General features: G+C 48.3%; 1 protein-coding gene across 2 annotated transcripts in view; it reads left to right on the top strand.

Annotated features, from left to right (window-relative positions):
• The window catches only part of LOC137309805 (NACHT, LRR and PYD domains-containing protein 3-like), a 31,908-nt gene extending 6,430 nt beyond the window's left edge, over window positions 1-25,478 (top strand). The window contains exons 2-10 of one of the 2 annotated variants that reach the window (XM_067977836.1): window positions 10,068-10,200; window positions 11,572-11,667; window positions 13,700-13,866; window positions 16,572-16,740; window positions 16,846-16,911; window positions 19,834-21,571; window positions 23,133-23,219; window positions 23,695-23,862; window positions 24,036-25,478. In XM_067977836.1, coding sequence (XP_067833937.1) covers window positions 11,604-11,667; window positions 13,700-13,866; window positions 16,572-16,740; window positions 16,846-16,911; window positions 19,834-21,571; window positions 23,133-23,219; window positions 23,695-23,862; window positions 24,036-24,123 — 2,547 coding nt within the window. In that variant the 5' untranslated portion in view covers window positions 10,068-10,200; window positions 11,572-11,603 and the 3' untranslated portion in view covers window positions 24,124-25,478. The remainder of the gene's footprint in view (window positions 1-10,067; window positions 10,201-11,571; window positions 11,668-13,699; window positions 13,867-16,571; window positions 16,741-16,845; window positions 16,912-19,833; window positions 21,572-23,132; window positions 23,220-23,694; window positions 23,863-24,035) is intronic. The other variant, XM_067977835.1, reaches the window with a different exon arrangement.
• The last annotated feature ends 262 nt before the right edge of the window (window positions 25,479-25,740 follow it).

Here is a 25,740-nt window from a genome sequence, read left to right as displayed (position 1 = left end):
GAGAGTGAGGGTGGTGGAGCAGGTCAGCACTGAGAGTGTGGTTGATGGAGCGGGTCAGTACTGAGAGTGAGGGTGATGAAGCGTGTCAGTACTGAGAGTGAGGGTGTTGGTGCGGGACACTACTGAGAGTGAGGGTGATGGAGCGGGTCAGTACAGAGAGTGAGGGTGATGGAGCGGGTCAGTACTGAGGTTGATGGAGCGGGTCAGTAATGAGAGTGAGATTGATGGAGCGGGTCAGTTCTGAGAGTGAGGGTGATGGAGCGGTTCAGTACTGAGAGTGAGGGTGATGGAGCGGGTCAGTTCAGAGAGTGTGGGTGATGGAGCGGGACAGTACTGAGAGTGAGGGTGATGGAGCGGGTCAGTACTGAGAGTGAGGGTGGTGGAGCAGGTCAGCACTGAGAGTGTGGTTGATGGAGCGGGTCAGTACTGAGAGTGAGGGTGATGAAGCGTGTCAGTACTGAGAGTGAGGGTGATGGTGAGGGTCAGTACTGAGTGTGAGGGTGATGGAGCGGGTCAGTCCTGAGAGTGAGGGTGGTGGAGCTGGTCAGCACTGAGAGTGACGGTGATGGAGCGGGTCAGTACTGAGAGTGAGGCTGATGGTGAGGGTCAGTACTGAGTGTGAGGGTGATGGAGCCGGTCAGTACTTAGAGTAAGGGTGATGGAGCGGGTCAGTACTGAGAGTGAGGTTGATGGAGCGGGTCAGTACTGAGAGTGAGGTTGATGGAGCGGGTCAGTACTGAGAGTGAGGTTGACGGAGCGGGTCCGCACTGAGAGTGAGGGTGATGGTGCGGGTCAGAACTGAGAGTAAGGGTGATGGAGCGGGTCAGGACTGAGAGTGAGGGTGATGGAGCGGGTCAGTACTGAGAGTGAGGGTGATGTCGCGGGTCAGTACTGAGAGTGAGGGTGAAGGAGTGGGTCAACACTGAGAGAGAGGGTGATGGAGCGGGTCAGTACTGAGAGTGAGGGTGATGGAGCGGGTCAGTACTGAGAGTGAGGTTCATGGAGCGGGTCAGTACTGAGAGTGAGGTTGACGGAGCGGGTCCGCACTGAGAGTGAGGGTGAAGGAGCGGGTGATTGCTGAGAGTGTGTGTGATGGTGCGGGTCAGTGCTGAGAGTGAGGGTGATGGAGCGGGTCAGTGCAGAGGGTGAGGTTGATGGAGCGGGTCAGATCTGAGAGTGAGGTTGATGGAGCGGGTCAGAACTGAGAGTCAGTGTGATGGAGCGGGTCAGTACTGAGAGTGAGGGTGATGGAGCGGGTCAGTACTGAGAGTGAGGGTGATGTCGCGGGTCAGTACTGAGAGTGAGGGTGAAGGAGCGGGTCAACACTGAGAGAGAGGGTGATGGAGCGGGTCAGTACTGAGAGTGAGGGTGATGGTGCGGGTCACGACTGAGAGTGAGGGTGATGGAGCGGGTCAGTACTGAGAGTGAGGATGATGGAGCGGGTCAGTACTGAGAGTGAGGGTGTTGCAGCGGGTCAGTACTTAGAGTGAGGATGATGGAGCGGGTCAGTACTGTGTGTGAGGGTGATGGAGCGGGTCAGTACTGAGAGTGAGGGTGATTTAGCGGGTCAGTCCTGAGAGTGAGGGTGATGGTGCGTGTCACGACTGAGAGTGAGGGTGATGGAGCGGGTCAGTACAGAGAGTGAGGGTGATGGAGCGGGTCAGCACTGAGAGTGAGGGTGATGGAGCGGGTCAGCACTGAGAGTGAGGGTGATGGAGCGGGTCAGTACTGAGAGTGAGGGTGATGGAGCGTGTCAGTACTGAGAGTGAGGGTGATGGTGCGGGTCAGTACTGATAGTGAGGGTGATGGAGCGGGTCAGTACAGAGAGTGAGGGTGATGGATCGGGTCAGTACTGAGAGTGAGGTTCATGGAGCGGATCAGTACTGAGAGTGAGGTTGACGGAGCGGGTCCGCACTGAGAGTGAGGGTGAAGGAGCGGGTGATTGCTGAGAGTGTGTGTGATGGTGCGGGTCAGTACTGAGAGTGAGGGTGATGGAGCGGGTCAGTACAGAGGGTGAGGTTGATGGAGCGGGTCAGATCTGAGAGTGAGGGTGATGGAGCGGGTCAGAACTGAGAGTCAGTGTGATGGACCGGGTCAGTACTGAGAGTGAGGGTGATGGAGCGGGTCAGTACTGAGAGTGAGGGTGATGTCGCGGGTCAGTACTGAGAGTGAGGGTGAAGGAGCGGGTCAACACTGAGAGAGAGGGTGATGGAGCGGGTCAGTACTGAGAGTGAGGGTGATGGTGCGGGTCACTACTGAGAGTGAGGGTGATGGAGCGGGTCAGTCCTGAGAGTGAGGTTGATGGAGCGGGTCAGTACAGAGATTGAGGGTTATGGAGCGGGTCAGTACTGAGAGTGAGGATGATGGAGCGGGTCAGTACTGAGAGTGAGGGTGTTGCAGCGGGTCAGTACTTAGAGTGAGGATGATGGAGCGGGTCAGTACTGTGTGTGAGGGTGATGGAGCGGGTCAGTACTGAGAGTGAGGGTGATTTAGCGGGTCAGTCCTGAGAGTGAGGGTGATGGTGCGGGTCACGACTGAGAGTGAGGGTGATGGAGCGGGTCAGTACAGAGAGTGAGGGTGATGGAGCGGGTCAGCACTGAGAGTGAGGGTGATGGAGCGGGTCAGTACTGAGAGTGAGTTTGCTGGAGCAGGTCATTACTGAGAGAGAGGGTGATGGAGCGGGTCAGTACTGAGAGTGAGGGTGATGGAGCGGGTCAGTACTGAGAGTGAGGGTGATGGAACGTGTCAGTACTGAGAGTGAGGGTGATGGTGAGGGTCAGTACTGAGTGTGAGGGTGATGGAGCCGGTCAGTACTGAGAGTAAGGGTGATGGAGCGGGTCAGCACTGAGAGTCAGAGTGATGGTGCGGGTCAGTACTGAGAGTGAGGGTGATGGAGCGGGTCAGTGCAGAGAGTGAGGGTGATGGAGCGGGTCAGTACTGAGAGTGAGGTTCATGGAGCGGGTCAGTACTGAGAGTGAGGTTGACGGAGCGGGTCCGCACTGAGAGTGAGGGTGAAGGAGCGGGTGATTGCTGAGAGTGTGTCTGATGGTGCGGGTCAGTACTGAGAGTGAGGGTTATGGAGCGGGTCAGTACAGAGGGTGAGGTTGATGGAGCGGGTCAGATCTGAGAGTGAGGGTGATGGAGCGGGTCAGAACTGAGAGTCAGTGTGATGGAGCGGGTCAGTACTGAGAGTGAGGGTGATGGAGCGGGTCAGTACTGAGAGTGAGGGTGATGTCGCGGGTCAGTACTGAGAGTGAGGGTGAAGGAGCGGGTCAACACTGAGAGAGAGGGTGATGGAGCGGGTCAGTACTGAGAGTGAGGGTGATGGAGCGTGTGAGGACTGAGAGTGAGGGTGATGGAGCGGGTCAGTTCTGAGAGTGAGGGTGATGGAGCGGGTCAGTTCTGAGAGTGAGGGTGATGGAGCGGGTCAGTTCTGAGAGTGAGGGTGATGGTGCGGGTCAGTACTGAGAGTGAGGGTGATGGTGCGGGTCACTACTGAGTGTGAGGGTGATGGAGCGGGTCAGTACTTAGAGTGAGGTTGATGGAGCGGGTCAGTGCAGAGATTGAGGGTGTTGGAGCGGGTCAGTACTGAGAGTGAGGATGATGGAGCGGGTCAGTACTGAGAGTGAGGGTGATGGAGCGGGTCAGTACAGAGAGTGAGGGTGATGGAGCGGGTCAGTACTGAGAGTGAGGGTGTTGCCGCGGGTCAGTACTTAGAGTGAGGATGATGGAGTGGGTCAGTACTGTGAGTGAGGGTGATGGAGCGGGTCAGTACTGAGAGTGAGGGTGATGTCGCGGGTCAGTCCTGAGAGTGAGGGTGATGGTGCGGGTCACGACTGAGAGTGAGGGTGATGGAGCGTGTCAGTACAGAGAGTGAGGGTGATGGAGCGGGTCAGCACTGAGAGTGAGGGTGATGGAGCGGGTCAGTACTGAGAGTGAGTGTGATGGAGCGGGTGAGTACAGAGGGTGAGGTTGATGGAGCGGGTCACTACTGAGAGTGAGGGTGATGGAGCGGGTCAGTACTGAGAGTGAGGGTGATGGAGCGGGTCAGCACGATGAGTGAGGTTGATGGAGCGGGTTAGTATTGAGAGTGAGGTTAATGGAGCGGGTCACTACTGAGAGTGAGGGTGATGGAGCGGGTCACTACTGAGAGTGAGGGTGATGGAGCGGGTCAGTGCTGAGAGTGAGTGTGATGGAGCGGGTCAGTACTGAGAGTGAGGGTGATGTTGCGGGTCATTCCTGAGAGTGGGGTTGATGGAGCGGGTCAGTACAGACAGTGAGGGAGGTGGAGCGGGTCAGCTCTGAGAGTGAGGGTGATGGAGCGGGTCGGTGCTGAGAGTGAGGTTGATGGAGCAGGTAAGCACTGAGAGTGAGGGTGATGGAGCGGGTCAGTGCTGAGAGTGAGTGTGATGGAGCGGGTCAGTACAGAGGGTGAGCGTGATGGAGCGGGTCAGTACTGAGAGTGAGGTTGATGGAGCGGGTCAGCACGATGAGTGAGGGTGATGGAGCGGGTCAGTACTGAGATTGAGGGTGATGGAGCGGGTCAGCACTGTGAGTGAGGGTGATGGAGCGTGTTAGTACTGAGAGTGAGGTTGATGGAGCGGGTCAGTGCTGGGAGTGAGGATGATGGAGCGGGTCAGTGCTGAGAGTGACGGTGATGGAGAGTGAGAGTGATGGAGCGGGTCAGTACTGAGAGTGAGGGTGATAGAGCGGGTCAGTACTGAGAGTGAGGGTGATGGAGCGGGTCAGTCCTGAGAGTGAGCGTGATTAAGCGGGTCAGTACTGAGATTGAGGTTGATGGAGCGGGTCATTACTGATAGTGAGGGTGATGGAGCTGGTCAGTACTGAGAGTGAGCTTGATGGTCTGGGTCAGTGCTGAGAGTGAGGGTGATGGAGCCGGTTAGTACTGAGAGTGCGGGTGATGATGAGGGTCAGTACTGAGAGTGAGCGTGATGGAGCGGGTCAGTTCTGAGAGTGAGGGTGATGGAGCGTTTCAGTACTGAAAGTGAGGGTGATGGAGCGGGTCAGTCCTGAGAGTGAGGATGATGGAGCGGGTCAGTGCAGAGAGTGAGGTTGATGGAGCGGGTCAGTACAGAGTGTGAGGGTGATGGAGCGGGTGAGTACTGAGAGTTAGTGTGAAGGAGCGGGTCAGTACTGAGAGTGAGGGTGATGGAGCGGGACAGTACTGAGAGTGAGGGTGATGGAGCGGGTCAGAACTGAGAGTGAGGTTGATGGAGCGGGTCAGTACCGAGAGTGAGGTTGATGGAGCGGGTCAGTGCAGAGTGTGAGCGTGATGGAGCGGGTCAGTGCAGAGTCTGAGGGTGATGGAGTGGGTCAGTGCAGAGTGTGAGGGTAATGGAGCGGGTCAGTGGAGAGGGTGAGGGTGATGGAGTGGGTCAGTGCAGAGGGTGAGGGTGATGGAGCGGGTCAGTGCAGAGGGTGAGGGTGATGGAGCGGGTCAGTGCAGAGTGTGAGGGTAATGGAGCGGGTCAGTGCAGAGGGTGAGTGTGATGGAGCGGGTCAGTGCAGAGTGTGAGGGTGATGGAGCGGGTCAGTGCAGAGTGTGAGGGTAATGGAGCGGGTCAGTGCAGAGTGTGAGGGTAATGGAGCGGGTCAGTGCAGAGGGTGAGGGTGATGGAGCGGGTCAGTGCAGAGTGTGAGGGTAATGGAGCGGGTCAGTGCAGAGGGTGAGGGTGATGGCGCGGGTCAGTGGAGAGGGTGAGGGTGATGGAGCGGGTCAGTGCAGAGGGTGAGGGTGAAGAAGCGAGTCAGTGCAGAGGGTGAGGGTGATGGAGCGGGTCAGTGCAGAGGGTGAGGGTGATGGAGCCCTTCTCCGATGCCCCGCTGACCCGGCCCCTCTCCGGCGGCCCGCTGAATTTAAGGTGAAGTTTGATAAACACATGAGGGAGAAATGAATCGAAGGATATTCTGATGGGGTTCGATGTCGATGTCGGGGAAATGCTCGTGTGGAGCAGTTGGGCCGAATGGCCTATTTCTGTGCTGTCCAACCTGTGTCATTCTGTTTGAAAAGGGGAAGTGATGAGTCTGCTTTTTCTGAACCAGTTTTGTGAAAAGACAACATCGGGAGCTTTGCACTAATTCTGTATCATGGTACTAGAGAACTCCTCTGATGGAACTGGGAGATTCCAGCCAGAGCTTGGAATGTTCTGTAAATGTGAAATGATTTTATCTTCTTCGAGAAGATGAAACTACAAATGAGACCCTTGCATTACAGAGGAGAGGGTTTGAGTGGGTGAATAGTTCAGACACGTGTTTCTCCATCTCCAGCCTCTCTTTCCTTTCAATATTTTGTCACCTCCCAAATTTCTGCCCATCTTTCTGACAACTCCATGTGTGAATCTCTCCAATCAGGTTTCCCCTCCTGTCACAGCACTGAAGTGGCAATAATCAAAGTCACAAATAACACCTACTGTGTCTGTGACTGTGGTAATCTATCCCTCCTCATTCTTCTCCACCTCTGCAGCCTTTGACACGGTCGATCACAATCTCCTCCTCCAACGCCTCGACTCCATTGTCCAGCTCAGTGGGACTGCCCTCATTTGGTTCCACTTTTACCTGTCCAGTCGTAGCCAGAGAATCTTCATCAAAGGTGTCTCTTCCCGCCCCCTCGAGATCTAACCTCGCCCCCTCCTCTTTCTACTCCAAATGCTGCCCCTTGGACACATTATCCGAAGACAAGGGGTCAGCTTTCACGTGCACTGACAATACTCTGTTCTACCTCTCCACCCCTCCACTGCCTCTGCTTTGTCACGCTGTTTGCCCGACATCCAGTCTTTGACCAGCTACAACCAGCAAGTAACATTCACGCCAGACTGCCAGGCAATGACCATCTCCAACAAGAGAGAGTCTAACCACCTGCCCTTGACATTCAACAGCATTACCATCGCCGAATCCCCCACCATCAACATCCTGGGGGTCACCATTGACCAGAAACTTAACTGGACCAGCCACATAAATACTGTGGCTACAAGAGCAGGTCAGAGGCTGGGTATTCTGTGGCGAGTGACTCACCTGAGCAACTCGCCAAGGCTTCTTCGACAGCACCTCCAAACCAGCGACTTCTACAACCTAGAATGACAAGGGCAGGAGGCACATGGGAACAGCACCACCTGCAGGTTCCCCTCCAAGTCACACTCCATCCCGACTTGGAAATATATCGCCGTTCCTTCATCGTCGCTGGGTCCAAATCCTGGAACTCCCTTCCTAACAGCACTGTGGGAGAACCGTCACCAGACGGACTGCAGTGGTTCAAAAAGTCGGCTCACCACCACCTTCTCAAGGGCAATTAGGGATGGGCAATAAATGCTGGCCTCGCCAGCGACGCCCACATTCTCATGAACGAATTAAAAAAATATTTCTCCAAGTAAACATTTGGAAGACGAAAGACACCGTCTTCAGCCCCTGCCATGAATACTGTTCCCTCGCCAGTCATTCCATTCCCGTCCCAGCCAATGTCTCCGATTGAACCCGACTGTTCACAACCTCAGCGTTCGATTTGACATCAAGCTGAGCTTCTGATCTGATATTCTCTCCATCACAAGGACCGCCTGATTCCACCTCTGTAACATCGTCCATCTCCATCCCTGCTTCAGCCCATCTGCTGCTGAAACCCTCCTCCGTGCTTTTATCACCTGTCGACTCGATTTTTCCAATACTTTCCGGGCCGGCTTTGCTCCGTTCCCCCACTGTAAAGTTAAGTGAATCCAAAACCCTGCTCACCGATCACTTCTGAACCTACATTAGCTCTTGGTCCCCCAGCATCTCCAAATTAAAACTCTCGTCCTTGTGTTTAAATCCCTCCATGGTCCCATCTCTCCCTATCTCTAACCGACTCCAGCCCTACAAGCCCCTACCACCAAGATCTCTCTTTCCTCCGACTCTGGCCTCTTCTATATTTCACTCCCTCCTCACCCCATCTATGGCAGTTCTGCTTTAGAATCTTAGAATCATAGAAAATTTACGGCACAGAAGGAGGCCATTCGACCCATTGTGTCCGCGCTGGCCCAAAATGAGACATGCAGCCTCACCCCACTTTCCAGCACTTGGTCCGTAGCCTTTTAGGTTACGGCACTTCAGGTACACATCCAGGTAGTTCTTAAATGCGATGAGGGTTTCTGCCTCTACCACGCTTTCAGGCAGTGAGTTCCAGACCCCCACCACCCTCTGGGTGAAAAAATTCTCCTCAGCTCCCCTCTAATCCTTCTACCAATTACTTTAAATCTATGCCCCCTGGTTATTGATCTCTCTGCTCAGGGAAATAGGTCCTTCCTATCCACTCTATCTAGGCCCCTCATAACTGTATACACCTCAATTAATTCACCCCTCAGCCTCCTCTGTTCCAAAGAGAACAACCCCAGCCTATCCACTCTTACCACATAGCTAAAATTCTCCAGTCCTGGCAACATCTTCATAAATCTCCTCTGTCCCCTCTCCAGTGCAACTACATCCTTCCTGTAATGTGGCGACCAGAACTGTACCAGTACTCAAGATATGGCCTAACCAGTGTTTTATTCAGTTCCAGCATAACCTCCCTGCTCTTACATTCTATGCCTCGGCTAATAAAGGAAAGTATCCCGTATGCCTTCTTAACCACCTTATCCACCTGTCCTGCTACCTTCAGGGAACTGTGGACATGCATTCCAAGGTCACTTTGTTCCTCTATAGCTCAGTATCCTCCCATTTATTGTGTACTTCCTTGCCTTGTTTTCCCTCCCCAAATGCATTACCTCACATTTCTCTGGGTTGAATTCCATTTGCCACTTTTCTGCCAACCTGACCAGTCCATTGATATCTTCCTGCAGTCTAGTTTTCCTCCTCACTATCAACCACACGGCCAATTTATATATCATCTGCAAACTATCATGCTCCCTATATTTAAGTCTAAATGATTAATATATATCACAAAAGGCAAGGTGCTTAGTACTGAGCCCTGTGGAACCCCACTGGAATCAGCCTTCCAGTCTCAAAAACACCTGTCCACCATGACCCTTTATTCCTGCCACAGACAATTTTGGACCCAACTTGCCACTTTCCCTTGGATCCAATGGGCTTTTACTTTTTTGACCAGTCTGCCTTGTGGGACCTTGTCAAAAGCCTTTGCGAAAATCCATGTAGACTACATCAAATGCACCACCCTTAACAACCCTCCTTGTTACCCCCTCAAAAAATTCAATCAAGTTAGTCAGACATGACCGTCCCTTCAATCCATGCTGGCTGTACTTGATTACTTCGTGCTTTTCCAAGTGACAGTTTATTGTGTCCCTCAGAATTGATTTCAATAATTTGCCCACCACCGAGGTTAGACTGACTGGCCTGTCATTACTCAGTCTGTTGTGCGCTCCCTTTTTAAACAACGGTACAACATTAGCAGTCCTCCAATCCACCGGCACTACGCCTGTATCCAGTGAGGATTGGAAAATGAAGGTCAGAGCCTCCGCTATTTCCTCCCTTGCTTCTCTTAACAGCCTGGGAAACATTTTATCTGGCCCTGGTGATTTATCTACATTCAAAGATGCTAATCCCATTAATACTTCCTCGCACTATGTTGATCCCATCCAATATTTCACACTCCTCCCCCTTAACTACAATCTCTGCATCGTCCCCCTCTTTTATGAAGACAGATGCAAAGTATTCATTAAGAACCATACCAACATCTTCCACCTCCACACATAGTAAAGCCTTCAGTTATCCCGGCTCGATGTTCTGCAATTCTCTCCCCAAACCTCTCCACCTCCCTCTGCTCCTTTAAGACCCTTCTAATATCCACTTCTTGAATCAACCTTTTGACCACCCCTTCTTTATTCAGCATCCATCTTTTCTCTGATTCGGGTTCTGTGAAACGCCTTGGGATATTTTTTGATGTTAAAGGCGCTATGGAGATGCAAGTTTTCGTTGTTTATTTATTGTACTAGTGCCAGTGTGAGAGAAACAGCAGGAACTGAATTTTACAAAGTCTCAAACTTGGTTATAAAGTAATGCCGCCGAATAACTTCGAGAGTTTGGAGAAATTACTGATCTGAGACTTAATCACTTTTACATTTCCACAGTGGGGAAAGGAAAGGACACTGACTGATAGTTTGATGGGAAACGCGTGTGTGGGGTCGTACACAAGTGGAGAATCTTCAGAGTAAAACAGCAGCCATATCGACCAATTATATATTGATGGCGTTTTCTGAGATTGTAAGATGTTTAAAGCTATACAACAAATAAATTCTGTGCATCACCTAAGGGTTTAAAGTTACACGAACCATAACATTTCACATTAGTGTTAATATTCGAACAGTGGTAACTCTCCTCACCTCCTACAGTGCTCATTAGTGTTAATATTGGAACATTGGTAAATCTCCTCACCTACAGTGCTCATTATTGATAATATTAGAACAGTGGTAAATCTCCTCACCTACAGTGCTCATAAGTGTTAATATTAGAACAATGGTAAATCTCCTCACCTCCTACAGTGCTCATTCGTTTTAATATTAGAACAGTGGGAAATCTCCTCACCACCTACAGTGCTCATTAGTGTTAATATTGGAACAGTGGTAAATCTCCTCACCTACAGTGCTCATTAGTGATAATATTAGAACAGTGGTAAATCTCCTCACCTCCTACAGTGCTCATTAGTGTTAATATTAGAACAGTGGTAAATCTCCTCACCTACAGTGCTCATTAGTGTTAATATTGGAACAGTGGTAAATCTCCTCACCTACAGTGCTCATTAGTGATAATATTAGAACAGTGGTAAATCTCCTCACATCCTACAGTGCTCATTAGTGTTAATATTAGAACAGTGGTAAATCTCCTCAACTCCGACAATGCTCATTAGTGTTAATATTAGATCAGTGGAAAATCTCCTCACCTCCTACAGTGCGCATTAGTGTTAATATTAGAACAGTGATAAATCTCCTCACCTCCTACAGTGCTCATCAGTCATTTGCTGACACATAAGAGATGTGGTAAATATATTCTAATAGAAGCACCAACCAGGAGACATCTCCCTGAACACATGGACAATGTCACTGCCCACAAACACCAGCGGAATCACACCCAGCTATATATTGTATTTGTGGATAGGTATCATATTCATATTCTGAATTTAATAACGTAGCTCAACAAATCAAAAATATTCAATACATCTGTAAATTAAATGATACAATACCCCCAAACTGTGTAAAACCGAGTGAATGTTCATTTAATTCATCAATGATCACCCTCTCCATATTTCCCTCCAGAATATTCACTACCTCAGGAATAACGCTGGTTCTGGCCTGCACTGTTTGAGTAAATCTTACCAATGGGCACTCCCAGTCCAGAGTCTTGTCCGACGGGAACTGGGTTGTGGAGATCAGAGGGACCCACTGGATTTCACTGAGCAGCTGTCTGTATCACACCTGATGTGGGGTGTTGATCATAACACTCGAGAAATTCTCGATCCCAGAACTAACAGCTGTTGTACTGATGGGGGAGAAGAGACTGGATATCATGTTTAACAAGAGAACGTTCTCATCATTTTAATATTTCTGTCTAATCCTCCCAGTAATATATTTATTACAGAGCATCAGAATCTGGGAACGTTTGTCACCACCATGGCTGAAGGACCAAACAGGGGAGAAGATCCAACATCTTCAACAAGAATGAGAATGGAAACAGGTAGGTTCAGAAAATTCATCAAAATATAATTTCTCTCCTGACAAAGGATCCAGATCAGGAGCAAGAACCTGCAGCTCACACAGGAAGAGGTAACAACACAGATACTGTGTAGATAGAGGGAAGTGAGTGACCATCTGGAGGGACATTGCAGTCACAGGTGGAGGGATCTCCTGAGTACTGGAATTGTCCAATAGATACCTGATGTTGGGGACTGTAAGGTGGATAGAGACAGTGACTCAGAGGATGGGGAGCAGGGGGACACCCCGAGTGGGGTGGGGGTGAGAGGTAGGCGGGGCACAGGAATAGGAGAGTGATAGTGGTGGGAGATTCTATAGTCAGGGGAATAGAGAGTCACTTCTGCTGCCCTGAGTAGGTACCGAATAGTAAGTTGCCTCCCTGGTGCTAGAGTGAACAACATCCTGGAACGCGTGGGACCATCTCTGAAAAGGAAGGGGGATCGGCAAATAGCCATAGTCGGAAACAATAATACGAATACGATTATAGAGGGAATATTAAGATTTAGGCTCGAGACTGTAAAAACAAGCCCTCCGGGTGGTGGTCTCCAAATTGTTTTACACTGGGCTGCTTAGGATGGAAATATGAGTCAGGTCAATGTGTGGCTGCAGGGCTGGAGCAGGAGGGAAGGGTCCACGGTCTTGGGGATCGAGTGAGTTCAGGGAGAAGGGACGGGACGGTCACGGTCTGAACCGACCAACAATGGTTTTACAGACTGGGTGAATGGAGCAGGAGGGAAGGGTCCACGGTCTTGGGGATCGAGTGAGTTCAGGGAGAAGGGAAGGGACGGTCACGGTCTGAACCGAACAACAATGGTTTTACAGACTGGGTGAATGGAGCAGGAGGGAAGGGTTCACGGTCTTGGGGATAGAGTGAGTTCAGGGAGAAGGGAAGGGACGGTCACGGTCTGAACCGACCAACAATGGCTTCACAGACTGGGTGAATGGAGCAGGAGGGAAGGGTTCACGGTCTTGGGGACTAGAGTGAGTTCAGGGAGAAGGGAAGGGACGGTCACGGTCTGAACCAACCAACAATGGTTTTACAGACTGGGTGAATGGAGCAGTGGGACGGTCATCAGCTGATATGACTGGAGGGTGGGAAACATCCGGGCCTGAGACTAGAGAGTGGAATTAATAAAACTGTTGGAGCAGGAACAGAAGATTTATGAAATAATGAAAAGTTATTAGCAGGATAAAAGGTAGGAGGTTTTTCAGTATTGGGAGATAAATTATGGATGTTGAGGGGGGGAAGAAAAACGAATAATGGATAAAATTCCCCAAAAATTGGAGTTTGGATTACGTTTTATGTCTGTGAATGTACAAATCATTCCAAACACATTTGGAAAGTCAGAAGCATAGGAGATATGGTCCAGGAGCTATGAGACCATATGGTTTAGGTTTACACGGGAATCAGAGCAAAATCTTCCTGGTTATAACATTTTGCGGGGAGTTTAATGAAGATTCTAACACTGATGGTGTTGGTGGGAATGTAGGTGTACTGGAGGAGGATGTGGGACCAGAGTTAGAGATAACTAGAGAAGGATTTGGATCTGAGAAGAATAACCAAAGTAGAGATGCCGCTGGACCTACAACCAATGTGGTTAAATGAAGTCAGGGAGGAGACTTTGGATATAAAATCTGCGCTGATGGATTCGAAAGAGACAAAGTAATGTATCTGTTCAAGAAAGAGAGAAGATAAACTGGGTAACTGGAGATCAATTAGTGTACATCAGCAGTGGGCAAACTACTTGAATCTGTAATTCCAGGTGGAATTAATGAACATTTAGAGATATAGGGGATGATCTGTAGACAAGTCGTGTTTCACATAATTAAACACCGGTTTTTAAGAATTGACTGTACGGATTGATGGAATGTAGCACAGGCGGTGTATATGGGTTTTCAGAAGGTGTTTGATAATGTGGCTCACAGGAGGCTTCAGCCGTTTGGTATAAGAGGAAATGTAGCCGCCCGGATAGAAAGTAAATAATGTGTTTAGTTTTCTCCATTTTTGTTCACAGATCCGAACACTGCAATCACTGAGTTCCTGACAAAGTGCGACGATTACCAGCTGTTCCAGTTGACGAAATTCTACCGGGACAGACTAGAACAGGCGATTGAAGAAGGGGTGGAGGGACTCAGTCTCATGTTAACAGGCGAGGACCATTTCAGTGGACAAGAATATCACGTAAGTGGGATGGACACAGAATGAGTTTGGATTATTTAAACGTAACAGAAGTGACAGAATATCACATCTTAGAATCACAGAATGTTACAGAACAGAAACAGGCCAAAAAGAGGAGAAATGGATAAAACTGAAAATTTTGAATCTGAACCAATGATACGAAGAGATGATAATACCCAATGGATCAGTCAGTATCTGTACAGAGAAAGGACAGGGTAACGACAACAGCAACATGCATTTATATCGCGCCTTTAACATAGTAATTCGTCCCAAGGCGCTTCACAGGCGCGATTATCAAACAAAATTTGACACCGAGCCACACGAAGAGATATTCAGAGAGGTGACCAAAAGCTTGGTCAAAGAGGCAGGTTTTGAGGAGCGTCTTAAAGGAAAGGAGAGCGAGGTAGAGAGGCGGAGACGTTTAGGGAGAGAATTTTCAGAGCTTCTGGACTAGGCAGTTGAAGGCACGGCCACCAATGATGGAGCAACGACAATCGGGGATGCACAAGAGTCCAGAATTGGAGGAGTGCAGAGATCTGAGGGGTTTGTAGGGCTGGAGGAGGTTACAGAGATAAGGAGAGGCAAGGCCATGGTAGGATTTGTGCAAAATGATGAGAATTTTAAAATCGATCAGTTTCCGGATCGGGAGCCAATGTAGGTCAGCGAGCACAGGGGTGTTGGGTGAACGGGACTTGGTGTGAGTTAGGCTATGGGAAGCAGAGTTTTGGATGAGCTTAAGTTTACGGAGGCTGGAATGTGAGAGGCCTGCCTGGAGACCATTGGAATGGTGGAGTGTGGAAGTGACAAAGGGATGGTTTCGGTCTTCCCAATATTTAATTGGAGGAAATTTCCTCCGGATGCAACTATTCCGATGCTCTCCTGGCCGGCTTCCCATCCTCCGCTTTCTGTAAACTTCAACACATCCAAAACGCTGCTGCCTGTAACCTGTCCCTCCCCCGTCCCGCTCACCCCTCACTCCGGTGCTCGTTCACCTATCGCAGTTCTCGAATGACTTCAATTTTCAATTCCCATCCTCCTGTTTAAATCACTTCATGGTCTCGCCCCTCACTAGAATTCTCTATTGCTCTGACTCTGGCATCTTGTGCCTCTCCCCATCGCCCGACCAGCGGTGGCCTAGCATTCCGTAGTTTATGGACCCAGGCTCTGGAATTCACTCCCGAAACCCCTCCACCTCTCTATCTCCCTCTTCTCCTGAAAATTTGATTCTTTATCCAGCTTTTGGTCATCCCTAATAATATGCCCTCCTTTGTCTCAGGCCCATTGTCTGATTCCACTCCTGTGAATCGCCGTGGGATATTTTTCTATATTAAAGGTGCAATGTTGTTGTTGATGAATCAAGATGTTCACAGAATATTTTGCCCATGTTCAGAATGGATCAGAACCCGGCCCAGTGATTACTTTATGTGCTCAATAAACTGGGAGATCCATCACGGAGCAGCTCCTTTCCTTCTCATTCTCAGTCTTTGTCTTTCACTCCACTCCTCAATATAAACTGGGAGATCCATCACGGAGCAGCTCCTTTCCTTCTAATTCTCGGTCTTTGTCTTTCACTCCACTCCTCAATATAAACTGGGAGATCCCATCACGGAGCAGCTCCTTTCCTTCTCATTCTCAGTCTTTGTCTTTCACTCAACTCAATAAAAACTGGGAGATCCCATCACGGAGCAGCCCCTTTCCTTCTTATTCTCAGTCTTTGTCTTTCACTCCACTCCTCAATATAAACCGAGAGATCCCATCACGGAGCAGCTCCTTTCCTTCTCATTCTCGGTCTTTGTCTTTCACTCCACTCCTCAATATAAACTGGGCGATCCCATCACGGAGCAGCTCCTTTCCTTCTCATTCTCGGTCTTTGTCTTTCACTCCACTCCTCAATATAAACTGGGAGATCCCATCACGGAGCAGCTCCTTTCCTTCTCATTCTCTTTGGGGATAGAATATAAAAACAGGGAGGTATTGCTGCAGTTCTATAAGGTATTGGTGAGACCGCACCTGGAATACTGCATACAGTTTTGGTCTCCATACTTAAGAAAATACATACTTGCTCTCGAGGCAGTACAAAGAAGGTTCACTCGGCTAATCCCGGGGAAGAGGGGGTGGACATATGAGGAGAGGTTGAGTAGTTTGGGACTCTACTCATTGGAGTTCAGAAAAATAAGAGGCGATCTTATTGAAACATGTAAGATTGTGAAGGGGCTTGATCGGGTGGATGCGGTAAGGATGTTCCCAAGGATGGGTGAAAATAGAACTAGGGGGCATAATCTTAGAATAAGGGGCTGCTCTTTCAAAACTGAGATGAGGAGAAACTTCTTCACTCAGAGGGTAGTAGGTCTGTGGAATTTGCTGCCCCAGGAAGCTGTGGAAGCGACATCATTAATTAAATTTAAAACATAAATCGACAGTTTCCTAGAAGTAAAGGGAATTAGGGGTTACGGGGAGCGGGCAGGAAATTGGACATGAATTTAGATTTGAGGTTAGCATCAGATCAGCCATGATCTTATTGAATGGTGGAGCAGGCTCGAGGGGCCGATTGGCCTACTCCTGCTCCTATTTCTTATTCTCAGTCTTTGTCTTTCACTCCACTCCTCAATATAAACTGGGAGATCCCATCACAGAGCAGCTCCTTTCCTTCAGTCTCAGTCTTTGTCTTTCACTCCACTCCTCAATATATTCATCATTATTCTTTACAGAAAGTCACTGAGCTCGCGGAGAAGGCAAACAGGACGGACAGTTCCAAACTTCTCCTAAATCTGGTGATGGAGAAAGGCTCTCAGGCCCGAAGGAAGATGTGGGAATCCTTTGTGAAAATGTACAGATTACCAAAGTTGGACAAAATACTGAAAGAGATTCAGGAACTTGGTACGGTAAAATCACACACTGAATTCAATTTCAGATTGAAACACTGCATAATTTACTATAATATTACACAGATCTGATTTCATGAAAGCTCATTGATTTAAACAGGTCCTGATCCATTTGATTATATGAACATCGGACGAGGTTTATCTGAAATACCCAATCACCTGAAAGGTAAGTGATGAAATGGAGATTTCAAACCGTTTATTTCACTCCTGAGAATCAGAACGTTTGACTGTAGTCTTTTGTTTAGAGATTGTCAGAATCTGGGAATCAGAAATTCAAAGGATGGAGGAAAGAGAATAAACGTTCATTTCAATTTGTCGTTAATTCTGTGAAACCACTTGCATCTGGCAGGATCCTAATACACTGCAGCACTTCATACACTTCTGTGAGATGCCCTGGTATAGCAGGAAAAACATGTTTTGCGCAGCCTGAAGTTAAAAGTCACAACTTGTTTTGAATTATTGGTAAGTTTGTATTACTCCAGTTAATCCAGCTGCCTACATTCCTGGCAGCATTCTGAAACGCTATGAATCCCCAGACACACCTGGCAGGATCCTGACACACTGTGAATCCCCATACACACCTGGCAGGATCCTGATACACTGCCAATCCCCATACACACCTGACAGGATCCTGATACACTGGGAATCCCCATACACACCTGGCAGGATCCTGATACACTGTCAATCCCCATACACACCTGGCAGGATCCTGATACACTGGGAATCCCCATACACACCTGGCAGGATCCTGATACACTGTCAATCCCCATACACACTTGACAGGATCCTGATACACTGGGAATCCCCATACACACCTGGCAGGATCCTGATACACTGCCAATCCCCATACACACCTGACAGGATCCTGATACACTGTGAATCCCCATACACACCTGACAGGATAATGACACACTGTCAATCCCCATACACACCTGACAGGATAATGACACACTGTCAATCGTCATACACACCTGGCAGGACCCTGATACACTGTCAATCCCCATACACATCCCGGCAGGATCCTGATACACTGTGAATCCCCATACACACCTGGCAGGATCGTGATACACTGTCAATCCCCATACACACCTGGCAGGATCCTGATACACTGTGAATCCCCATACACACCTGGCAGGATCCTGATACACTGTGAATCCCCATACACAGCTCCTATGTGCCACACAGATGTCCTGGGCTGACAATCCATGAGCAATGCCATGAGCCAGATGTTATGGGTTACCTGCGCCCCGAGAAATCTGCCCACCATCAACTGTAGGGAAAGAGGTGGAGAAATGCGAAATATTAAAATGTTTTCATTTCACAGCAGAGAATGATACATTAAAATGTTCGATCTGATCTGAGAAGATGCACAGATGTTCACTCAATAGTTCATTAATCCGTGGAGGATTGTGAGGGAAAGACAATGTTCAGGGTAATTGGGAAGTTATGGGCGAGCTTCAGAATGGCAGTGAAAGAGAGAACCTTATTCCACTGAAAGAATAGTCCTTTAACTCAGGGGTCTTTTTATACGCAATATAATGACTGATGGAAACAGATTTGTAATTTCCCAAACCTTCATTGCAGGAAATTCAGAACAAAATGAAACAACAGAGTATAATTATTGGGAGAACAGTTGAAATGAACTGTGAATGTTTTCTGCTCTAACATTACACTGAGTGATGTGGGCAGTAGTTCTAATTCTAATTCTAATCGATGATATGAAAGGACTGTTCGAAAAACACATTCAATGTAGGTGTAAAACTGCTGCAAAATTGTTGACAATTTCTGAAACACAATATAACAGGAGAGTGAGTAAGACAGAAATGGCCATTTGGCCCAAATAAGCGTGGCCCTGTTGGAGAGATGACCGCACCTACCCCTCCTCTCAGTGTATCCACAGAAACATGTTCAATTGTCTCTTGACCCCACTTACACTGCTCCTTTAGTGTCCTTCCCAGGCTCTCTGGCCCTTTGGGTGAGAAAATTACCCTGACTTCCCTTCCCCGTTATTAATTATTTTGTTGATTGTGAACTTGCTTCCTGTTTCCGATGTGTATATTCAAGACTGAGATCGATAGATTTTTGGGCACTAAGGGAATCAATGGATTTGGGGATCGGGCGGCCAAGTGGAGTTAAGGTCGATCAGCCACCATCTTCATGAACGGCGGAGCAGGCTCGAGGGACTGTATGGCCTACCCCTGCTCCTGTTTCTTATGTTCTTTCTAATGTTGGGAATTCCACTGAAACCTTTCAAGACCGAAGTCTCTTGCCCAAACAAAATACATCACCATTCCCTCAACCTAAACTCCAAAACCTTAAATTATCTTTGAGTCCCATCTGTCACTTCAGAATGGCAGTAACCTTTACCTCTGATCAGGTGACTATAGAAGTGCAGGCAATGCACCAGATAACCTCCCACGTCCAGTTTCTAAAAGGTTCCCCACCACCGAGGTTAAACAGTGAAACTTCTGCCCATTCACAGACTATCCCTCTCCCAGTGCCCACAATATCCCAGATAAACTGCCCGAGGTCTGATACAATAACAGTGGGACTTCTGTCCATTCACAGTCTGTCCCTCTCCCAGTGCCAAAATATCCCAGATAACCTGCCCGAGGTCTGATACAATAAGAGTGGGACTTCTGTCCATTCACAGTCTATCCCTCTCCCAATGCCCACAATAACCTATTTCCCATTTCCGCAAAAGGTCAGCACCACTGACGGTTTCATAAATTATTCCATTGGAAACTCTAGTTTCGTATAACAGAATCATGTGTGGATTTGTAATGAGATGTCCAAGGTACAGGGCAGGGCTGATTGAATTAATCATCAGAGGGAAAATATCACCTTCATAGAAATCTCCATGTTCAGTAAATATTAGAATCAAGTGAGGATTTGAAACTTCTCTCCGCCATGATTCACTTTCAAGCGAGGTTTTCAGTAACTGAGTTTAATTTCCTGCTCACACCTCTATTGAAGCTGTGAATTAAATCTCGGAAAATTTTACTGAATCGTAAAGTGATATTGAGAATTTGTTTTTATGTCAATGCATCTTACATTGAGAACCACTTTCTGTCTGTTCTAATTGAAGATGTTCAACTGAAACACAAGGAAACACTTCGGGTCCAAACTGAAACACTGAGAGTGAACACGATCCTAATAAAGGAGAAGGTTAAGATTTTCCAGCTGGTCAATCTATACACTGAGCTAACGGTCATTTCTACTGTTCGAGATCGGACACTAGTAGAACATGAACTGCTGGCAAGAGGCAGAGACCATGAAGAGTGGAGAGAGAAACATCTCCGGAGAGAACTGGAAAAAATCCGAACTGATCAATTGTTCCAGAGCAGTTTTTCCCGGAGAAAATCCAAATCTGGGAGTTCAGTAGCAGTGAGCGGAGTCGCGGGGATTGGAAAAACAACAATGGTACAAAAGATTGTTTATGACTGGGCCACTGGGAAAATATACCCACACTTTCAATTTGTTTTCAGTTTTAAATTCCGCGAATTGAACGCGATTAACTGCAGAATAAACCTGAGGAATCTGACACTGGATCTGTATCCTTACTTTGGGAATATTCTGGGAGAGCTCTGGAAGAACCCAGAGAGATTACTGTTTATATTCGATGGTTTAGATGAATTCAAGGACAGTATCGATTTTGCTGACAATCGAAGAAATACAGAACCTCAGTACATGTGCACAGATCCTGAAGACTGGTGTGAAGTGTCTGACATTGTGTACAGTTTAATACAGCACAAGCTGCTCCCAGGATGTTCAGTGCTCGTGACCAGCCGCCCCACTGCATTACATTTATTGGAAAAGGCTGAGATCAGTGTCTGGGCTGAAATCCTGGGATTTGTTGGTGAAGAACGGAAGGAATATTTCAACAAGTTTTTTGAAGATCAGGTGGTGGCAGCAGCTGTTTTCAAACATGTGGAGGAGAACGAGATCCTGTACACCATGTGTTACAACCCTTCCTACTGCTGGATCCTCGGTCTGTCACTGGGTCCCTTCTTCACACAAAGAGACAGGAAACATCAGCGAGTTCCCAAGACCATCACCCAACTATATTCCTACTATATTTACAACATTCTGAAAAACCATGGCCGAGAGATTGAATCCCCCCGTGACGTGTTACTGAAGATCGGTGAGATGGCCTTCACTGGAGTCTCCGAGAAGAAGATTGTGTTTAGAAATGGAGATTTGATCAAGTACAATCTGCAACCTTCCCAGTTCCTGTCTGGGTTCATGATGGAACTTTTGCAGAGAGATGATTCTGCCCAGAGTGTGGTTTACACATTCCCGCACCTCACCATCCAAGAGTTTGTAGCCGCACTCGCACAATTCCTGACTCCAGATCCAGGGGACATCCGGAAACTCCTCAGTGAAGCCCACAGCAAGGAAGATGGGAGATTTGAGATATTTCTCCGTTTTGTTGTTGGTCTCTCCTCCTCACAGTCAGCTCGGCCCCTGGAGGAGTTTCTGGGTCCATTTCTTCATCAAACAATCTGCGGAGTGATTGACTGGGTGAAGGAGAAGGTTGAAGGAGAGATTGGAAAGACAGAGAGTGAAACTGGGAAATGGAACCTCCTGAACACATTCCACTACCTGTTTGAGTCTCAGAATAAAACACTGGCTCGGGTCACAGTCGGATCTGTTGAAACACTTACATTTAATGGATTGCGACTGACCCCGATTGACTGTGCTGTGTTGTCTCATGTCATTGGACTCTGTGATACAATTAAATTCCTCGATCTGGAGAACTGCTACATTCAGTGTGAAGCACTCCAGCGGCTGGGACCCGCACTGCACAAATGCCAGGTTTTGAGGTAACTGTTTATTTGTCTCTAACTGTTAGGCCAATTGCAGAACAGTCACGGATTGTATTGTTGCTCGGTAATGAAGAGAAACAAACAGTTCAGTTAAATCAGAGAGAAGCAGATTCAACACAAATATGACAAATAATAAAAGAATCGGTTCGTAATTCCCTCAGGACTGGAGAATCTTAAATGGATCCTGGTGAACCAGTCAGGATTTCACAGCCCTTATCGGATCAGTAAATACAGGTCACTGAAAGAGTCTGATAATTTAATTGTAATAAATTATATTTATTGCTGTTTTTCTCACTGCCTGCGATACGTCCATTGAAGAGATTCCTTCTCACTGTTACTTACACGTAGACTGACACTAATTGCAGCAGTCTGTGTGTCGGAGCATCCCACCCTCTTACCGAGGTGTGGGGGCAAGTGACGGTCACCGGACTGTCAACGTGTGTAGGAGAGGGAAGCAGAAACACCAAACATTCAATAACAAAGAGCAAAACACAGCTTTCGGGCAGTCAACCGCCAGTGGGCGAGCTGAGCTTTCCCCGCAGGAGGTCGGTAAGTTATCTTAACTCATCAATGACACAGCCCTTCACACTCTCCAATACATCCACCATCTCATCACCCAGCTGGCAGCACTCGTGCCTCTGAGTCAGAAGGTCGTGGATTCAGGCCCCTCGCTCATTAATCCAGGCCGACACTTCAGTGGGATTTTGGAACTAAAATCTGTCGGTAAAAACGTTCCAATCTAACGGGTTGTGGGGTATTAGCCCAGGAGTACAGACACACACAGGCCAGCGGTGTGGCCCCACACAAAGCGGGAGACTCCTGGGTTAACCAGGGGGCAGTGAACCCGGGATATTCCCATAATCTGCCCCCGTGTGTGTGAGGCCCCGCTCGGGGAGGGAACTTCAGAAAAATCCCCATAAACTGTCGGGCCCGTTACACCTGAAATAAATATGGAGACAGTTTAATGGGCATAAAGAGAGAGACTCCCCTCCCCTGTAAACAAGGAGCAAATGGACATTTAAAACTTGTACCAGGACAGAATAAACACTCCTTATCACATGAAATCCTGGGGGACGGATTTTACAGCAGCCGTTAGCGCCGTTTCACAAAATAACTCACCCCGAGATATTATACAGATTAATATAATACTGCATAAAGTACAGGAAATCACCGCTTTATTATTTAATTCGGGGAAAATCGCCACATTCCCATAAAATCTGGGATTTAAGCAGCAGCAGAAGTGAGACAAGTTTCCCCAAACATGATGGGATCGGCCACTGACCTCCAGGAGGGTCATTCTGATCATCAGGGAATGAGACCGGACTGAGGGACATTTAAAGGCATCACACAGACAGCACTTTATTTAATAAATACATTTACTGACAGTCACTGAATCTATGGGGAGTTGGACAGAGTGAGATTCATTGTCCGTGACAGGGAAATCTGGTTATTAATTTCCTGAAGATTTTTCAGTGTTTCCTGTAATATCAGAGAGAAATTGTATTAGATCGGGGATTGGACTCAGTTTGTCTCTCACGCTCTGTCTTTTTGTGTTTAGACTGGCGAGCAATAAATTGGGAGATTCAGGAGTGAAACTATTGTCTGCGGCTCTGAGGAACCCGGACTGTAAAATACAGAAACTGGAGTAAGTATCAGACTGTGTGAGATTGTGTTTATAATAACTGGATATGTAACACGGTACATCAATCTCAGTATAAATAATAATAATGCAAATAAATACTGGAAATATACTTTGATTCCTGTTATCTCTGCTCGTCTCTGTCTCTCTCTCTCTCTGATCTCCAGGTTATGTGATAACGATCTCACAGCTTCTTGTACCGAGGATCTCTCCACCGCTCTCAGTACAAACCGGTCACTGACGGTGCTTAAACTGAGTAATAATAAACTGGGAGATTCAGGAGTGAAACTACTGTCTGCGGCTCTGAGGAACCCGGACTGTAAAATACAGGAACTGGAATAAGTCCCAGACTCTGTGAGATTGTGTTCATAACAACTGGATATCTGACACGGTACATTAATATCAGTATAAATAATAATAATACAAATAAACACTCGGGATTTACCATGATTCCTGTTATTTCTCTCTCTCTGATCCCCAGTCTATGGGATGTCAGTCTCTCAGATTCTTGTACCGATGATCTCGTCTCCGCTCTCAGTACAAACCGGTCACTGACGGTTCTGGACCTGGGATCAAATTCCTTCACAGACCGATCTGTCCCCGCTCTCCGCTCCCTCATACTGACCAGCAGGAATCTGGAGCGGATCTGGTGAGTGTTTGCGTTAATGTTCAATGTAATAAATAAAATATCAATGGGATTCAATCCCTTTTTATGGGTAATATTTGTCTGTAATTATTATTGAAATATTTACCCCAGTCTCCCTGTTATTTACACTGTTGTTCAATCTGTTTATTTCCTGTTGAATCTTTAATCTGTTTCAGGCTGTGGGGGAATCAGTTCAGTTCAAACGGAAATAGACACCTGGAGTCACTGCAGGAATTCAGACCCAGACTGAGAGTGGGAGTGTGAACATTTCAATTTATAACCATTCCTGGTCTCATTATATGAACATTTCAATTTATAACCATTCCTGGTCTCATTATATGAACATTTCAATTTATAACCATTCCTGGTCTCATTATATGAATATTTTTGGCCGATTCTCTGTCCCTCCCCTTTAACCGGCCGCGCTCCAGGTTTAAATCCTAACGGCCCTTTAACGGTTTCCAGCTCGAGCTGAGCGAGCGTCGTCTCCCATTGTGACGTCAGAGGCCCAGCGCCAGGGTCACGAGACTCAGTCACCCGGTCCCCCAGCGCTGATTCTGCCGGATATCCGGGGCTGGATGGTCGCCAATGGGGCACTGGGTCAATGGACAGACAGGGAGGGCCCAGGGTGGGGCTCAGTCTGGGCTGCAGTGAGACACTGGGTCAATGTACAGACAGGAAGGGCCCAGGGTGGGGCTCAGTCTGGGCTGCAGTGGGACACTGGGTCAATGTACAGACAGGAAGGGCCCAGGGTGGGGCTCAGTCTGGGCTGCAGTGGGACACTGGGTCAATGTACAGACAGGAAGGGCCCAGGGTGGGGCTCAGTCTGGGCTGCAGTGGGACACTGGGTCAATGTACAGACAGGAAGGGCCCAGGGTGGGGCTCAGTCTGGGCTGCAGTGGGACACTGGATCAATGTACAGACAGGAAGGGCCCAGGGTGGGGCTCAGTCTGGGCTGCAGTGGGACACTGGATCAATGTACAGACAGGAAGGGCCCAGGGTGGGGCTCAGTCTGGGCTGCAGTGGGGCACTGGGTCAATGTAGAGACAGGAAGGGCCCACGGTGAGGCTCAGTCTGGGCTGCAGTGGGACACTGGGTCAATGTACAGACAGGAAGGGCCCAGGGTAGGGCTCAGTCTGGGCTGCGGTGGGGCACTGGGTCAATGTAGACAGGAAGGGCCCAGGGTGGGACACAGTCTGGGCTGCAGTGGGACACTGGGTCAATGTACAGACAGGAAAGGCCCAGGGTGGGACTCAGTCTGGGCTGCAGTGGGACACTGATAATTGGATTCGGTACTCCTGGGTGCCTCTCCCAGTGATGAGTCAGAATCTGGAACGTGTCCCTGAGCACCGCGTGGTCAGCTGCCGAGGCCCAAAGCTCTGGAATTCTATCCCTAAACCTTTCCACCTCTCCGCCTCTCTCTCCTAATTTACTATGCTCCTTAAGACCTCCCTCTTTGACCAGCCTTTTGACCACCTGTCCTAATATTTCCTTATGTGGCAAATTATGTCTGATTGCTCATGTGAAGAACCTTGGGATGTTTTGCTAATATAAAGGCGCTATATAAATGTAAGTTGTTGTCCATATGCTGTGTTAATAAAACTCCACCGTTTACTTCAGCTCCGGCCTGCCCCCCTCATTATTTAAAATAAAATTACTGGTTTTCGTATTTTAAAATATTGAATAAAGGTTCCTGGAAACTACGTCACACATCCTCCAACTGGTACCATAGATATGGCCGGTCGGTCTATTCACCGGGTGGGTCTTACGCGGTGTGGGGGGGGGGGTCTGGATATGCAATTTACACAAATTGTGTGGAGCTCAGCTGGGGCTCCACAAAATGGCCGCCTGACATGCGACTTAAAATGGCCGCAATGCAAC

Source organism: Heptranchias perlo, unplaced genomic scaffold (genome assembly GCF_035084215.1).
Source record: "Heptranchias perlo isolate sHepPer1 unplaced genomic scaffold, sHepPer1.hap1 HAP1_SCAFFOLD_181, whole genome shotgun sequence".
NCBI lineage: Eukaryota > Metazoa > Chordata > Chondrichthyes > Hexanchiformes > Hexanchidae > Heptranchias > Heptranchias perlo.
Note: the sequence above shows the minus strand (reverse complement) of the source record. Positions and strands in the feature narration are given on the sequence as shown.